The 19,213-nt window shown below is 29.6% G+C and overlaps 2 protein-coding genes across 2 annotated transcripts in view; both read right to left on the minus strand.

Moving 5' to 3' along the window:
• LOC100206904 (tonsoku-like protein) overlaps nt 1–19,213 on the minus strand; it is a 54,592-nt gene that overhangs the window by 30,400 nt on the left and 4,979 nt on the right. The window contains exons 3-6 of the mRNA XM_065815516.1: nt 9,953–10,116; nt 5,632–5,933; nt 4,879–5,050; nt 4,676–4,778 (exon numbers count right to left, since the gene is read on the minus strand). Coding sequence (XP_065671588.1) covers nt 4,676–4,778; nt 4,879–5,050; nt 5,632–5,933; nt 9,953–10,116 — 741 coding nt within the window. The remainder of the gene's footprint in view (nt 1–4,675; nt 4,779–4,878; nt 5,051–5,631; nt 5,934–9,952; nt 10,117–19,213) is intronic.
• On the minus strand, nt 26–3,385 carry LOC136090353 (uncharacterized). Its single transcript, XM_065816944.1, has 5 exons — nt 3,039–3,385; nt 2,532–2,964; nt 2,162–2,456; nt 1,736–2,054; nt 26–76 (listed from the first exon to the last, which is right to left on the minus strand). The coding sequence occupies exons 2-5, from the start codon at nt 2,959–2,961 to the stop codon at nt 26–28; spliced, it is 1,095 nt and encodes a 364-aa protein (XP_065673016.1). The 5' UTR covers nt 2,962–2,964; nt 3,039–3,385.

Raw genomic sequence — 19,213 nt, forward strand, 5'->3', positions numbered from 1 at the left:
TGGACAAAAAGATTTTTAACATTTATCAATGCCTACAAAATGTATTAGGAGGTACATTGTGATCTTTGTGACCTAACTAAAAAAAATATATAAAGTAAACAAATACAAACAATTTAAGATGGTTTCATAGAATATTAAGTAGAATATTAAATAGAATATTAAATCCATGCAGCAAGTACTTCTTGACTTTGAGGAAAACTTTGGTTTAAAACAATCCAATCACAAATGTCAATTCATATATTAGATGATTTGCTCAATTAACTTTAAAAAATTAACTGAGAAATTAAATCAAAACAAATTTTTATCATATTAAGGTGTATAAGGTGTATATTAAGGTGTATAAACTGTAAGCCATCAAAACAAGTTTTGATAATATTAAGGCATCTATATGACTGCAAGTTAGGGTGGTTCAAATTTTTTTAGGACTAGAGTGGAAGCTTATAAGATACAGACACTTTTTTTATATGTGAATTTTTTTAATCTAAAAAGTTGAAAGATCGCACATGAGCTACAAAATTCTTTTTGTTATCGTTTTTCAACACTGTGTGTTAAACATTAAATTCAAATTTCTTTTCTTTCTCAAAATGATCAAAATAATAAAAAAATTAGGGACTCTACCTATATTTTTTTTTGAAAAATAAACATTAAGTCCAAAATACAGACTGAAGATTTTTGTTTCCATGTTTATGAACCTTTTCATTAATTTTATAAACATAATTGTTTGCATGACAACAGTATAAACTTGTAACCGTGCTCAATATTTATCATCTGCATTTTTAATAACATTGATTAAAACTTAAGTGTTGATTGCATAACTGTAACCTTCTTGTCTGATATTGATGTCATTATATTATTATTTTATTTTAAGGAAAATAAAATTAAAATAACAATATTGATCAATGGAAAAATTAAAAATTGGGACAAAAAAGTATTCTTAATTTAAAAAACTAAAAAGATACCATTATTATTATTATTACAATAACGGTATCTTTTTATCATCACTACTCCATTTAAAACTGTTGAAGAAATCAATACTCAAGTATTGGTTTTGCCTAAGAGTATAAACCATACCCTTTTCTGAAAAGCCTAGTTTGTTGTTTAAACAATGATTCAACCTTTACACCAAAGTTTCCAGTAAGGGAAGAGAACTGCTGCAACATATCTAGACTGAAAGCTCCCAGGCATCTTGGTGGATCTTGTGGCATTCAACACATTTTACATTTATGCTTGCTTAAGCAGATAATCTTTGTATAATCAGAAAAGACTTTGCCAAAGCATTGTACAGTACACTTTTCACTAAACCATTTATCCATTTAAATGTGTTACGATTTAAAAAGTGCTTCTTCACTATATAGACTTTGCACAAGATTAGCGTTTGTTCTTTAGCAACTGAGCATTAGTGTGATTCTATTTTTTAGTTTGTCATGCAAACCTTTTCTAAAACATGAATAATTGTATTTTAAGAGCAACTAAATAAAAAATAATTAAAAATTTGAAAATTTTACTAGCTCAAAAAAAAAAGTTACTTTATAGAAATAAGACAAAATTATTTCTTATTTTAGTCTTTTTTTATTTTATACATAAGCAAAAGAAATAAGACAAAGTTTATAAAGTGAAGTTATTTTTTATTCGACATTTGCATAAACATTTCTGTTAAAAAAAGTCTCTCAAGAGCATCATCAGACTTAGCCCGGGAACATCGGATGTCCATAGCTCAGAGTCCTCTCTCAGCTACCTCATTTGTTCGATGCACATTCTTGAATGAGATTTTAACACCAAGAATATGTCTTGTCAGAGCTTCTTGGGCTTTAATGCAACTTGATGTAGTTTCTTTTAAGTTTTCCCAGTTGGGTTCCTCTCTCATTTTAAACCATGCAAGTGACCAAGAACAGCTAATAAACTTAGCTATTTCTTTCAATAATGGTCGTTCTTCAGGAAGTAGAAAGTAGCCTAACAAGACATATATTGCTCTGCTGCTCCACCTTGCTGAGTGAGAACTTGGTAATTTCGTTGGTAGCTGCAGTTTGGGTAAAATATTGGTGTCCAAATAGTGCCTAAATGCAATACATAACCTGGAAAAATAAACAATAAAATGGATCAACGCATTCATCACATATACAAATCATTGATATTGAAAATAATAATTTTTAATAAAACAAACCTAGCCGATAGCTTATAATCATTTCTCCAGGTTTTTACAGTAGGAGGAGGATGAGGTGTTTTATGCAGGATATTGTATGATTCTTTCAATTGCGGATACTTATTTTTTAGTTTTTGAATGAACTTAAAATCACTTAGAGTAGGCGATTTTGATGGTGTTGGCAAGTGGAAAATTACCATTTTTTTCAAAACAAGGTCCAAAATGTGAGCATTGCATCCATAATAAGGAACAGGCCTGTTAAATAGCTTAAATCTTAAAATCCCTACTACTCCACCAGAACCATCATAAGATCCACCTGAAGTAAAATGGAAAAACTTATTTAATTGTATTATTATATTATTTAAAAATAAATAATTTTAATTTTACTAACCTGTATTGACAGAGCAGGTGTCACAAATTATAAGGGATATTTTATGCACAACATTATACTCTAACAATGTTTCCGTTATCATAGCGGCTAGATTTTTAGAAGTTCCGCTAGTATGTAATGTTTTGAGGCCAATGTACCAAAATATTGGTCCATCAGACTGAAGGGTGATGACCATGCGTTCCACTTTTTTAATCCCATAATCATATGGTGCCACACCTTTTCCATCAAAGTGTAATATAAAGGATAATTGAACAGACAAAGCTTCTTTAAGTTTAAGTAGAGTTGTGACTTGCAACCTTTTACCAGCTTTAAAAATAGCCGATTGATTTGGAGTTGGAATGTCACTATGGAAATAACTTAATGAGCGAGTTACACTAACTCCTTTGTGGGTTGAGATACCAGCTTCTGCGCACATAATGGCAATTGGCATCGCCTTAAACCTAAAGTAAAATTAATATAAATTTAATAAAAAAACTTTTTTTATTTCCAAAAATTATTATTACTCACCTTTGATTTAAACTTCCGTTTGGGTCGTTCAAACAAAGGCTGAAAATCATCAACGTTATCATCATTTTCAGAGCTTGACTCTGTGTACAGTTGCTCTACATAATCAAGATGTTTTTTGGTATCAACTGCCTGTTAGCAGGATGCTCAACAACTGTTTGGCTGGTTAATACACAGCTCTTTCTATCATCCATTTGATGGTTGTAGAAGATCTGCTCTTCCCTCTTCAGCTTTATATTTTTATTAAGGATATCAAATGGCATAAAAAAATCCATATTCGATTTTCTCTTCAAACTTAATTTATAAGCATTCACAACTTCATTCAATTTTTTTGTGATGCCAGCTCTGGATACTGAGAGCATGCTAAATTTCACATTCCAGAGCTGCTCCAAATCTTTTGCTATTATTTGCATAACAGCTCTTGATGGTGGTGCGGAGATGGTGATAGTAGCCAAGAATGTGGCGGACTTCTGGAATAGTCTTGAAATTGGCTAAGGATTTAGTCCGTAATCCATAAGGCGCTGCTGAAGCAAGCAGTTCTCGAGATTCCTTTGAACACGGTGGTATTAAGTTGTTTGCTTTTCTCTTTAATGCTCCTTTAGCACTTATGTGGGACATATTTAGGTAAATATAATTATAACTAAAATAGAAAATGGAATACAGTTATTTTATTTCTTATCCACCAATAATTGTTAAGCTAGTTTTATATTATATTCACTATTAACTTCAGCTAATTAAAAAAATATCATACAAATTATCCATTTTTTGCCTAAGTATTTTGTCTTATTTCCATAAAGTAACTTTTTTTTTTTGAGCTAGTAAAATTTTCAAATTTTTAATTATTTTTTATTTAGTTGCTCTTAGAATACAATTATTCATGTTTTAGAAAAGGTTTGCATGACAAACTAAAAAATAGAATCACACTACTGAGCACCCTTAACTAATCTTTGATAATCTATTCTATTGACTAATCTTTAATTAATCTATTAGTTAACCTTTGATAAGATTGAACTCGAGTGAGTTATAAGGGTGAGTTGAAGTGGCTAAAGATCTCTTTACTATTCTGGCAGTTCAATAATTTTTATCTTGAGTTTGAATCTTAAATTTGAAAATTAAATTAATTAATGATAAACAGTTAACTTGTTTAAACAATGTTTGGCAACAAAATAAGAAACTAAGTAAAGTTAAGTTAAGATAAAAAAAGTTAAGAAAAAGCAAAAAGTAGTAAAACTAAGGAGAATAAATTTAAAAAAAAATGGGGCAACAAAACAAACAGATTCAGCTAATTACATTAATCAGATGTTTCTAATAGGGTTTTAAAATATTGAGGGTTAATAATCTAAAATAAATTATTTGTTTTATTTTATTATTATATTTTTCTTTTCTCTACCCACAAACTTGAGATTATTAGAGAGGGGACCTAAATCTATATCTAAATTTAGTACCAATAGTAACAATAATATATTTTAATATCTTATTTATAATTTGATTGAACTATTTTTATTTTCAACTATATGTGTTTGATCAAGCAGTAGACAGAATAAATAAAGTAGAAAAAATAATTTAAAATGATTAAATGAAATGGTAAAAACAAAATATTAGTAAAAATTAATAAAAACAGCTACATGCATTCAAATTACCTAATTTAAGTCCTTTTAAAGCTTCTTCATTATTTGACATGGATGAGTAAACTTGTTTAAATATCTGAATTGCTCGTTCAAACTCACTTAGTTGTAAAAAAACCTTTAAAAAATATTTAATTTTCTCAATTTATATCATTAAAACTTTCAAAACCTTTTCAAATTGTTCTATATCATCAAAAACTGAGAATAATAAAACTGACTTGAGCAAGAAGTAACAGTGCATCCAATTCCAGTGCTTTGCTATGTATATCTTTAGCAGTTGAAAGAGATTGCTTGACATGATGCAAAGCTTTCTCCATATTGTTACTCTTAAAATAAAGACCAGCAAGACTGAAATGACAGCGATAAATATCTTCTGGTAGTTTTTGTTCTCTAAAATAAATTTAAATAAGGGCAATAATTTTTGTCATCTTGGGTTTTGTTAATTGATTATTATTTGTCAATATTTTTCAATTGTTAAGATTAAATATTATATGATGAAACTTTGTTCTTAAAGTTCTTGAACCAAAACCATTAAACTGAAAGGTTTCACTAGGGACACTAGAACTTGGGGAGCAATTAACAAAAATCTTATAACTTCAAAAAAGAATCCTATTGCCTTAAATTAAAAAAAGTATTAAATATACAGATAGTTGTTAACAAACGGATAGTGGCTAACCCAAAGTAAGTAAAACCTGAACTGCAAGACCCTGAGGCCCTATCCGTTGTGTTTGTTAAGAAAAACAAAAATAATAGGCATTAGGGCTCTTCTAATAGAAGTTTTTTCAAAAAATCTCAAGAGATTAGAAAAAAAGATTTTGAAAGGTTTAGAAAAGTCATAAAAATTTAGTAAGAAATTTTTTAACCAAAAAACATTAGAAAACTTAGGTATGAAACTTATTTAGAAAAGTCGTAAAAATTTAGTAAAAAAACTTTTTATCAAAAATATCAGCTTATGCATCAAGTTTATTTACCTTGCAATAATAAGTGCTTTGCTAACAAACTTAAGTGAATCTTTACTGTTTTCTTTTTTATCATAAACATTCCCAAGATTTAAATATAAACGAGCTCTCATCTCAAGCATTTCCTTCTCAGAAACAACTCCATACAGTTTATCACAAAGCTCAAGACTTTCAAGAAATAATTTCAATGAAGATTCTAAACATCTATTTGTTTCTTCCTGTGATGATGTGCAATCAGTTTGTATAAAATATGTGCGCCCTAATGTTGCTAGTGCTCTTTGTTGCTCAAGAGTGTTGTTATTATACTTTGCTATCTAAAAGTTTAACATAAAAATAATTAAAATTAATTTAACTTTAATAAATAAAAAATACATAAATTTGAAGATGACATATGTTTATGTGGCATTTTCAGATTTATCTTGTATATTCAGATTCGGTAAATAATAATCCAATATTCCAGTTTAATATTCCAGTTGCAAGGACAACTGCTTTTTTATCCCAATATTCTATTGCAACTTTTAATCTAATATGTCTTTGAATAATGTTATTATATAATATAAATATTAATTGATGAACAACATAATATTTTTTGCTTCACAAAATGGTGGATAATGAATTTCTGAACCTGTAAAAATCTGTAGTTATTACAGAAACTGAAATTATTATAAATATTTTAAATATAAACCTTTTATTATTTATAAGAAGAGGTTAATAATTAAAATTATTATAAATTGTTTATAATACAAAAAATATTATAAAGTATTTATAATACAAATTTAAAATATTTATTAATTTTTTTTCTGTTTATATTATAGCTGTGCATCCATGATGTTTTTTTCAACTAATTAAATATTAATTATAACTAATTATTCATACTAATCTTTTTTCAACTAAATAAACATATTTTTTGGTTATACTAACCTTTTCATGATAATTTTTACAGCTTTTGTAATAAACCTATTTTATGAAATGAGAATTTTCTTAACCCTATCATTCTCACTCTCCCCTATAACTACCCAAATGTTATCAGACTTTAATTAAATGTTAACCAGATTTAATGCCTTTAATGAAATATTAGTTCATGAAGGCAATTTGAATCAATGGTGTACATACTTATGTACTTAAGAACTTTTAAAATCATAAGCTATAAATTATAAAATGTATAATAATTGTATTTAAAAATTATAACTAATAATTTTTGTTTTTCTAGATCCTGTCAGAATACTAATTATTGACTTGCGTGGTTTGCCTTAAAACTTAAGATAACAGATCAAAAATTTTCAACAAATACAACCCCAGCATGTGAAAAAATATATTTTGTTAAACTTTTATTCTGATCATGAAGTTTGTTATAGAGTTGTGAGTTCCAACTGCATAAACAAATTGTTTGGTCTAACTGCGTAAATAAATTGTTTGGTCTAACTGCATAAATAATTTTTTTGTCTAAATGCATAAAAAATTGCTTAGCCTAAACTAAACAGCAGATAAACAGAAAGATATCATTTTCTTTCAGCTGGTTTAAATAACACATGTAAAAAACTCTACACAGTAAGTTTAAAAGATAAAATTTATAAAATAGAATTATGACTTGAGAAAGACAAATCCTAGAAAATTTGTGGTATGAAATATTGTACTTATTATAGGTTAATGACATCAAGAATTTTCTTGAGACCCAAGTTTATTCAAAATTTCACAAAATATATTTTGGGAAAAAGATTTTATTTCCGAAATAAAGACAGTTATGACTACCTGTGCAAGACAAATATCTATTTGGAAAACTCTTTGTCTGCAAAACAATAGCGTTGTGAATATTGCAAGCAAAAAGTGTAATTTAAGTTTAAAAAAGTGAAAAGGTTCAAATTACAGAAAAAGGGAAATACAAGAGTAAATGAGTCCAAACAAATTTTTACAACAGTCAGTGGAGTTTCTGAGAAAAAAAAAGAAGAGTAACTTGAGATTCAGTGTCAGACATCACTTTTTTATATTGGTATCTTGCGATGACAAAATAAATTTGCTCTTAAGACAAATATATTTTGAAAAAATTATCAACAGAGAAAGATAAAAAAAATATTTTAAACTAAAAACAGAAGATGCACAAGAAAGTTAAAATAGTAAATATATTTTTATCTTAATTTATTATTACTTGTCTAATTATTTTGACCATAAATACTAAATTAATAAAATAAATTTTATTGAGATATGCACATCGACACTATGGTTTTGTAGATTAGTGCGCTGTGTTACAAACTGTGGATACTTCTCATACCTCTCACACCCATGATTTCACACCTCTCACACTCATGATCTGAATCCTGAAAAAAAAGGCATCAGACCTAGGGCCATCACAAAGCAAATAATGAAATGAATCCCAGACCAAAGAAGAGGTACAAGAATTGTTTTAACTAGATGATAGCAAGAGAAAAAGAAGACAAGATAAAAATCATGGAGTGAAGGTAGGTGATTAGGGTTCTCTGCAAAAAACAAGTCACAGAGTTAACTATCAGAGTAACAGATTAAGAAAGACAAAGTTTTAAGCTATAGTGCTGGCAGGATCAGTGTTACTAGAGCCAAACAATTCAGCATGATAAGCACTAAAGTCACCAACAACAATATATTGGCGGATGGATAAAGAAAAAGGGCTTAGTCAATTTGAACAGAAATAACAGTAAAAAGAGTGAAGTCTTGGGAAGAAGAAAAACAATTAAAAAGAAAAAGGTTATTGAATGATGAAGTGGAAGCCCATAAAAGTATAGTCAGAGGATTCAAACTTTCTTAAAGAGAAATTTTTTCATGATTTTTTGATTCATGATTCAAAAATTTATGACAAATAGGTGAATTGATGTATAAGTATGTGCCAGGCTAAGCATGTGGCTTATGGAGGAATGTCAACAATACCGTGGCCTTTACAAATCAAAGGATAATAGCCATTAACACTAAAATCAGAAGAGGAATAAGATGAATTGAAATGAGTCTCATAAATGGCAAATAGGTGAATGTCACAAGAGGTAAGATTCAACAGGTAAATAGTTACTCCAAAAACCATGAAACCATGAACTCCAAAAAAAAATGAATACTTTTAAAACATAGAATAAATTAGGTTTTTATGTTCATTATTTTGAGGTACTTGGACATATTTTAATCTTATTAGAGAATTTGAATCAAATATAAATAGGGGATAGCACCCTAGCAATAATCTATGCAGTTGTCTAAGTTCTGCTAATAAACCTAAAGTCATAACAAAGTGCTCCTAATGTAGCCTCAACAACTCACACTAAAAGTACTTAAGGGGCAACTATGGCAATAATTATGCAATTATGCTAATTTATGTGCAACATGGCACAGTTAGTACAATAACATTTTACAGCTGTTGATGGAATCAATAGCTGAAAAAGATCAAATGTAAAAGAACCAATTTCAATAAGAGCTTCCAAAAAGTTTGGGAAACTTACTACTAACTGGCCTTAGAATCATTAAACTGAGTTTTAGATTGTGTACCCTCAATAAAAGACAAAAGAAAGAGTTAAAACAAAAAGAGTTAAAAAGGAGGTACAAGCAAAAGCCATTATTATATACATTAGTAGATAATCTCAGTGGAATATAAAGTTGCTAAAGATAATTCTAAAGAAAAAAACACAGGATATGTATGTGATGAAGTTAAAATTTCATTAATAAATGAATTTGTTAGAAGATCCAGAAAATGTGAAACAAAATAAAACAGAAATTTCAAAATTTGTATCTACTTTTTTTGTTTGGTACTTTTTAAAACTAATTGTATGATTAGTTTTTGCAATTTTTTGTTTTAATGAACTTCACATTTTTGGTTTGGTGAACCAAAAAAATAGTTTAGTATTTAAACTATTTTTAAATGGAAAAAATTATTTTTAAATGTAAAAATTACAAAATATTATTATATATATATTAATAAATTATTATTTAGATATAATAGAATTTTGTTTTTATTTCAATATTTGCATAATAGTATTTATACCTAATATTGTTTGCTGACATTGTTTTAATTTTATGATTAATATAAACAACAAACTTTGTAACTAATACAAAATGTAAGAAATCCTACTCTCATTTCTTTATTCCTATTTATTGATCATCAACATAAATAATTCTCTATTAAATAAAGTTTTTGGCTAAACATAAAAAATGATTAAAAAACTATAGAGCTACCATTTAAGAGTTACCACTTCACAAAAAAAAAAAAAAAAAGATAAATAGAAAAGTAAAAATATGTAAAAAATTTGTTAAAAAAGTATTAACAACAAGGAAATATTTAAAAAAAAAAAAAATGCTAATTAAAAAAAAATACATCAAAAAACCAAACCTCATAATATTTTTGTTGGTGAAGAAATGCTTTTTCAAATACTTCTAACGAGCAATAAGCTTCTCCGACTTTGCGATGACCTACAGCAACACCTATTGCATCTCCTGATATTTCACTAAAATAAATTTCTTCTTCATGTTCAGTAATTGCATTGCGATAATCTCCTGAAAAATATTATAGTAATATATACCTATAAATAATAAACATATATATATATATATATATATATATATATATATATATATATATATATATATATATATATATATATATATATATATATATATATATATATATATATATACATATATATATATATATATATATATATATATACTTACTCACACACACAAACACAAACAATAAATAAATATATCTATAGCACTCGGAAATAGGGTTGGCATTTGGTAATGCTGACTCGGAAATAGGGTTGGCATTTGGTAATGCCGACCTAAGAGGTAAGCAAAAAATTGCTAACCTTATTTCTATATTTTATGATAAGCCCTTTGTGTCAAATTTTTTTTCTTGACCTGATGCTGTCCTGTAACAGTTTAATGTATTTATATATATATATATATATATATATATATATATATATATATATATATATATATATATATATATATATATATATATATATATATATATATATATAAATATATAACATATATAAAATATATATATATATATCAGTCAGATCAGGTTATCCTGTTACTGGTAACATGTAACCCAGTACAATCTGCTTTATGTCCCGCTGCCTTGTAGGATACGCCTTTTTAGGCAAAGGCTAGGAGATGCCAACTCTGATTGAAAACTCCCCCTGCCTTAGGGCTCTTGGTTGAGTAAAGGCTAGAGATGGTGTCTCGATAAAAATACTCATCTTGGGCAGATGTTAAATGCACCCATCTACTGTCTTGTAAAAGGCCTCCTAGGCAAAGACTTAAGGGGTAAACAGATTCTCGCACCCTTTCTTCATCTATTAGGCTGGCGCAGATGTATTCTAATACATTGTTTCCAGTTTAGGATGTTGAATGCTGGATCTTCCTGACTCAATGCATGGGTTTTGTTTGTGTCTCTGTTTTTATGACAAGGCAACTCATTCTATTATCTCCTAATGAGGGTACAGCTCTAAAATTCAGTTTTATGGTTCTGAGGCCGGCTGGTAGTCAGGTTTCCCGAACTCTGTGGTAGCTCTCCGAGAAGCTGATTCCATCAACAGCTGAAAAGAATCAAAGTATTAACAGTGCCATGTTGCGCATGGATGGTGTCCCTGTTTGTACTTTACGTGTGCATTGCGGAGGCCACATTTGGAGCCCTTTGTTACGGCTTAGGGTTTATTAGTAGTAATGAGGTAATCGCTTGGGCTATAAAACGGTGTTCTGAGTACTATCTATGCTTTGAGTCAAGTTCTTCAATCTAATTTAAAAATGAATAAAGTACCAAAAACTATAAAGCACAAAAAACCATCATCATCACCAAGTTCTCTAAACCTATCATTCACTAATATTCGTGGTCTTCGAAGTAACTTTTCTTCTGTTGAGTCTTATCTCTTGCAAAGTTCACCAGACCTACTTGCTCTTTGTGAGACTAATTTGAGTTCGGCTGTCTCATCTTGTGATCATAGTGTTGATGGTTATCTTCCTCTAATTCGTAAAGACTCCAATAGTCACATGCTTGGCCTGGGCATTTACATTCGTAAGAATTCACCCATTTGTTGTGAAACTAGGTTTGAATCCACAGACTATTCTTTTATGTGCTTTCGTTTAACACCACTTCACTCTATTGTCTTTCTCTTTGTTCTATATCGCTCTCTTTCATCTCAAGACTGCACACTTTTTGATGATATTTCTGATCATATTGACTAAGCCCTCTCTCTTTATCCATCAGCTAATATAGTTGTTGTCGGTGACTTTAATGCTCACCACTCTGAATGGCTTGGCTCTAGTGTCAGTGATTCGGCAGGCATTAAAGCCCACAACTTTTGCCTTTCTCAATCCCTAACTCAAATAGTCAACTTTCCAGCTTGCTTTCCTGACAACCCGAATCATCTACTCGACTTATGTCTTGTTTCTGATCCTAGTCAGTGCTCAGTTTCTCCATATTCACCCTTAGGTTCTTCAGTAAAGCTGTACTCCTCAGTAAAGCTGTATTCCTTAGTAAAGCTGACTGGGATTCTTTCCGAGATTTTCTTCTGATTGGCCCTTGGGTAAAAATCTTTTGTCTTCCTGTCGACAAATGTGCTTCTTACATAACTTCATGGAATCAGGCTAGCATGGAATCTTTTGTTCCCTCTCGACAATTCCAGGTCAAGCCTCACTCTCCTCCATGGTTTACTTCACACTGTACTGCTGCGGTTGCCAATCGAAACCGTTACTTCCATATTTATCAGCAAAACAATTCTCCAGAAAACAGACGTCTGTTTATTACTTCTAGAAACAATTGTAAAAAGGTTTTGTCTAACGCCAAAACCCGCTATTCTCAGGTCATGAAATCTCATATCTCATCTCAAAAATTAGGCTCTTGTGACTTCTGGAGAATCTTTAATAATATCAATAATAAGGGCGAATCTATAATTCCACCTCTCTTGTATGGTTCAGACTTTGTCACCTCACCTAAAGACAAAGCCGAATTGTTTGCTAAAAACTTTTCATCAATATCATCTCTTGATTCCACTAGTTGCGTTCTACCTGATATTGCCAACAAACAGGTTGATCCATTGCTTGACATTCATATCACTCCAGCATCTGTATCTAAAGTGATTTCCTGCCTAGACTCTTCTACAGCTTGTGGCCCGGACAACATACCTGTTATTGTCTTGCAGAAGTGTTCTCCGGAGCTGTCGTCTATACTCTCAAAACTATTCAACAAGTGCTTATCAGAGTCTTGTTTTCCAGCCTGCTGAAAAGCGGCATCTGTTATCCCTATTTTCAAAAATTCTGGAGAGCAATCTGATTCGTTTAACTACCGTCCCATAAGTCTTCTTCCTATCATAAGCAAGGTTTTTGAATCTTTAATTAACAAACACTTAATTTCTCATCTTGAATCTAATAACTTACTTTCTGACCATCAATATGGATTTCGATCTTCTTGTTCTACAGCTCATTTGCTAACAGTAATAACTGACAGGTTTTATGGTGCATTAGATAAAGGTGGAGAGGTTAAGGCCATCGCTCTCAACATTTCAAAAGCTTTTGATAAAGTTTGGCATGCTGGTCTTCTCCATAAGCTTTCTTCTTATGGCGTATCCGGCAACATCTTTAAGATCATTGAATCCTTCCTTTCCAATCGCAGCATAAAAGTTGTCCTCGATGGACAACACTCTTCTTCTTATTCTGTAACTTCAGGGGTTCCTCAAGGTTCTATCCTTGGCCCTATACTCTTTTTAATTTACATTAATGATCTTTCAGATATTATGACATCTAAGGTGGCATTGTTTGCTGATGATACTACCATTTATTCTTGTCGTGATAAGAAACCAACACCCTCTGATTGCTTGGAGGGGACATTTGAGCTTGAAAAGAATCTCACTTCTGCTACAGCATGTGGCTCACAGTGGCTGGTGAACTTTAATTCAGATAAAACTCAATTTTTTTCAGCCAATCGTTATCGCAATAATTTAGGTCTTCCTATATTTATGAACGGTGATGTACTCGATGAGTCACCTACTCTTCATCTTCTAGGATTAACTCTTACTTCCAAACTTTCTTGGAAACCATATATCAAATCAGTTGCAAAATTAGCATCTGCTAAGGTTGCATCTCTTTATCGAGCTCGTCAATTTCTTACGGATTCTATTCTCTATCGCTATAAATTTTCTTCGGATTCTATTCTCTATCTTCTTTCTTTCACTTTCTCTTTCTCTATCACTTTCTTCGGATTCTATTCTCTATCGCTATAAATCTCAAATCCGGCCTTGTATGGAATACTGTTGCCATAGCGGTTCTTCTAATGATGCCTTTTCTCTTTTAGACAAGGTGCAAAAACGCATTGTAAACATAGTTGGACCTGCTCTTGCAGCCAACCTCCAACCATTATCACATCGTCGTAATGTTGCTTCTCTTTCTCTTTTCTACAAATACTATAATGGGCACTGCTCTAAAGAGCTAGCATCTCTTGTGCCATCTACTAAAATTCATTCTCGTGTTACTCGTCATTCAATTAAGTGTCATCCTTTTTCTGTGACTGTTCCTAAGTGCTCCAAAAACGCTTATTTGTCTAGTTTTTTTCCTCGAACATCAGCTCTTTGGAATTCGCTTCCTTCATCTTGCTTTCCTGATTCATATAATTTGCAATCTTTTAAGTCGTCCGTCAATCGTTATCTTGCTCTACAATCTTCATATTAAAGAGAATGATAAAAAAAAGTTTAGGCTAAATTTTTTAAATTAAAACAAAAGAATATATATATATATATATATATATATATATATATATATATATATATATATATATACATATATATATATATACATATATATATATATATATATATATATATATATATATATATATATATATATATATATATATATATATATATATATATATATATATATATATATATATATATATATATATATATATATATTAGGGTGATTCTAAAAATAACTGTTTTTGAAATTATCAGCTGCCACCCCTTAAAAGTGTTCTATGTAATAAATTAATACTAAATTAAAAAAATTTTTGAATAAAAAAAAATTTCAAGGGTCGCTCAAGATCCTTAAACATCAGACAGGTTCCTAATATTGTGAAAAAAAATTTTATAAAAAATTTAAAAATAATAATCAATTTATATAAAGATTACTAGTTTAAATTTTATGGCTTAAAAACTATTATTTTTTAACAAAAAATAAAAAAGTACATACTTTTATAGTTTTTTTAAATAAATTTTTTAAATTTGTGTTTCCATAATTTTTTTTATTATTTTTGAAATTTTTAAAACATTTCACTTCTTTTGAGACCCAACATGATATGCTTTTGAAGAACTTTATTAGGGACCTTTTGAAGAACTTTATTAGGGACTTTATTGAGGAACTTTATTAGGGAATATTAGGGACCCATCTGATGTTTAAGGGTCTTGAGCGACCCCTAAAACTTTTTTTTATTCAAAAATTTTTTAAATTTAGTATTAATTTACTACATAGAAAACATTTAGAGGGTGGTAGCAGACAATTTCAAAAAAAGTTGTTTTTAGAATCACCCTTATATATATATACACTGAGGCATATTCGTTTAGACGCATCATTTTTTTTCTCTTTATCTTAATTTTTTTTTATATTGTCAACTGATAGGCATGCAAGTTTTTATCAAAATAATTGTTGTGTTGTGGGCTAATAAAAATCACAAAAAAAATTTTTTTATGTGTCTTTATTAACATGAGAGTATGTTTGATATACAAAAGTACATTTTTTATTTGGAATATATCTATAGGCGCAGTCATATTTTTGACATTAAAAGATGGAAATTAGTAATGCGTATGTCCTCCATTACACTGGATCACCTCAAAAATTCTGCCTTTCATTGACTCCACTAGTCGTTAAAGTGTAGTTTGATCCAACTCGGACCATGCTTCACGGATTTTACACTTTAACTCAGTAACAGTTTTAAATTGGTGCCCCGCTGCTTTAGCGTCATAAACTTTTCTTGATAGCATTCCCCACACGTTCTCGATTGGATTTAAGTCCGGGCTACAAGCTGGCCATTCGAGAACCGGGATGTTGTGGTCTGTAAACCAGATCATAGAATGCCTAGATGTGTGAATTGCAGCGTTATCTTGCTGAAATATGGCATTATCGTCCATTTTTCATCCATATAAGCTATGAGAACATCATCTAACATTTCTGTATACTTTATCGAGTTCATTTTAGGTAAACCACAACACAGAGTCAATTTTCCTGAATAAGAAAATCCACCCCAAACCATTAAACTTCCTCCTCTGTAATTTCGTTTTGTTTGTGGGTCATTTATTCCTCTTAGATTATGCCAATAACAACTGTAAGAGTTCGGACCATCTAAATTGAACTTTTTTTCATCTGAAAATTTTACGTTTTCCACTCATGAGTCCAATGCATATGGTTTTTAGCAAACTGTAATCTAGCAATTTTATGGTGTTTTTTTAACATTGGTTTTTGCAGTGGTTTCTTCCACTTTACGTTTGGTGTTGTACGTAGAATATGTGCGACATGTTTATTGGTGACAGGCAATAATAAGTTATCCTTTATTTGTGTTGCATTCAATTTATTTTTGGTTGCTTCGAAGCAAATTCGATTAATTTGCCGATTTGTTAATACTTTGTTGCCGATTGTTGCTTTTTTTACACCGTAATTGTCACCTTTTGCAATGCAGTTTCGTACAACATGGTCAGATCTTCCAACTTTTCTTGCTATTTCTCGTATAGAAAGAGCTGGTGAGATTTCTGAGCCACGATATAAATTAATTTGTATTTTTTCAGCATCTGTCAAATACTTTCCTTTAGGCATTTCCTAAAATGCAATAAAAATGATACTTGCAGAGCAAAAGATCAAATTACACTAAAGTTTATCAATTTATTGTGTAAAAGTGATTAAAAATCAATAACTACCGTTAATAACCTGATTGCGTCTATAGATATATTCCAATTAAAAAATGTGCTTTTGTATATCAAACATACTCTCACGTTATTAAAGACACATAGAAAAAAATTTTTTGTGGTTTTTATTAGCCCACAACACAACAATTATTTTGATAATAACTTGCATGCATATCAGTTGACAATACATAGAAAAAAATTAAGATAAAGAAAAAAAAATTGATGCGCCTAAACGAATATGCCTCAGTGTATATATATATATATATATATATATATATATATATATATATATATATATATATATATATATATATATATATATATATATACATGACATATAGAACCAAATGTTTTATACTAAAGATTTAGATTTTAACTTTTTACTTTAACAAGACTGCAAGCAACCACTAATTCAGTTGTGAGTTAATAAAAAACAAAGGAAGAAGTTAAAAAAACAAGAAAATGATTAAAGGGATTCCAAATCTCTGAAACATGTTGTGTTCATATTAAAGAGAATGATAAAATAAATATTTGGGCTAAATTTTTTTGATTAAAACAAAGGAACAAATGCATACCAAGAAAAACTAACTTTTTTATTTTAGTCGAAGCTTGTCTTCTCACTTTTGTTGAAGGCCAAAAAGTCAGCATAATATACACCACAATCTACAGCCTTGATAATTTATTCAAGCGCGATTTATTCCTAAGAGTTTTAGTACATGACATTATTGATTTTTTTGTTTGTGTAAAAAATCGATTATGTAAACAAACAAAAAAATCGATGACACCATGTACTAAAACTTATAGGAATAAAACACGCTTGAAAAAATTATCAAGTCAGTAGGTTGCGGTATATAATATGTCAACTTTTAAAAAAACCGAGAAGGTGATTTTTGACTAAAATAAAAAAGTTAGTTTTTCTTGGCATGCATTTATTCTTTTGTTTTAATTTAAAAAATTTAGCCTAAACTTTTTTTTATCATTCTCTTTAATATGAATACAACATGTCTTGGAGGTTTGGGATCCCTTTAACAGAAGACTTAAAAGAATGTTGTATGAGTTATGAAAAAATTATAACTAGAGAACTGGGTTCTAAAACAGATTTTTGTGAAAAAAAAACTAGATAAATAGAGGTTTAAAGTATGAAAAAGGTTATAGTAAAAAGATGCAATTAATCTGAATGACAAGTTATGTGAAATTGAGTTAATGGGATGAGTGACATTAGGTAACTTGAGAAACACTAATTTGTAGACTTAAAAAAATAAAAAACAAACTTTAAATACCTAGAACTAATCCAACAACATTTACAATGTACTTTTGAGCCTTGTCAAAATTAGAATTGGCCTAATTAAAAGAACAATACTAAGTATATCAGCAGTATTTCATACATAGGTGAATAAAAGGTTTATAGAGGCGTTTTGAGCTATAGTGCCAGACATGGTCAGTGTTACTAGAGCCAAACAATTTGGTGTGATATTCACTAAAGTCACCAATAATAATATATTGGTTGAAAAATAAAAAGAAAGGGCTGTGTCAATTTGATCACAAATAACATTGAAAAGAGTGCAGTCTTAGAAAGAAGGAAAAAATTTTTAAAAACTTTTCAAAACTTCAACTTCCTAATTTGTTAAGATTCCTCCTTTCCCATTTCTTAGATTAAACATACTTTCAGAACCTCTGGCATTTTTTTTTAATTCGGTTCTCAGTCCATATATAATTTATTACTGTTAATATATACTATAAAAGGTAGTTTACTGAGATTACCTGTACGAAAGCAAAAAAAACAATATTTTTCAAAACAGTTAAAAAAAACTATTAAAATAATGTGAAACTTTCAGAAAAATTTGTGTTTTATAAATTTTCATTATTAACTATGAATCATAAATTTTCTACATTTATCAAACTAATGATTTTTTTAAAATAACTTTCCAAAAGACTTAAGTCATTCAAAGTAGCAGCTGTCATTTTCTCTCCCCTCTTACAACCATGGTTGCTTAAAATTAAAAAATTCGCAAACATTGAATCAATGTTGGCATAAATAATTTTAATGCATCTTCTAACTGGCATAACTTTTCTAATTTGAATCCTGTCTTAATGTAGCTGTTGAATTCTTTGGCCATCAAATCACTTGGATCAGTGGTTTGGATTTATTGTCTCTTGGATTTTCTTTTTTTTTGTTGGTAGCTCTACAGGGTTTTGCACAATGTTTAGAGTTGTTTGACCTTGAGGGAACCGAGATGTAACTTCAGAGCATTGGAAGCCTGTTCAACTGTCTGCTTAGCTTTAGTTGGAATTTCTATACCATCACTTTCATCATTACTGAAAGAAGAGAAATAATGTTTAAGCCAGAGTTGCTTCTTCAGTAATTTCTTTATTTGAGGACAAGTGTGGGGACATTATTGACTCTTCAAGAACTGTATTTAACTCTTGGATTGTTAAGAAATTTCAGCAGACTAAGAGTTAAGATTGGACACTTTTTAAGAATCTCTTTTTTCAATTTCTTCAAGCAAATGACCATGAATAAAACTTTCCTCCATTCGCAATGATCACTCACGGCATCCATAGCCTTTTTCATAATTGCATAAGTTGCAGGAATACTCGTTTCTAAATAATTAGACCAATAATGTCCAAATTCTTAAAGAGTTTTTTTAATAGCTGGCATCATGTCATTGAAAGTTGTCAGCACTTTTAAAACACTG

This window comes from Hydra vulgaris, chromosome 13 (genome assembly GCF_038396675.1).
Source record: "Hydra vulgaris chromosome 13, alternate assembly HydraT2T_AEP".
NCBI lineage: Eukaryota > Metazoa > Cnidaria > Hydrozoa > Anthoathecata > Hydridae > Hydra > Hydra vulgaris.

Coding starts and splice junctions, on each gene's coding strand:
- LOC136090353 (XM_065816944.1), bottom strand. CDS start 2,961: ATGCCAATTGCCATTATGTGCGCAGAAGCTGGTATCTCAACCCACAAA. Junction 2,457..2,531: donor CACCTGCTCTGTCAATACAG/GTTAGTAAAATT, acceptor ATTTTACTTCAG/GTGGATCTTATGATGGTTCT. Junction 77..1,735: donor ATGTGCATCGAACAAATGAG/GTAGCTGAGAGA, acceptor TATTTTTTTTAG/TTAGGTCACAAAGATCACAA.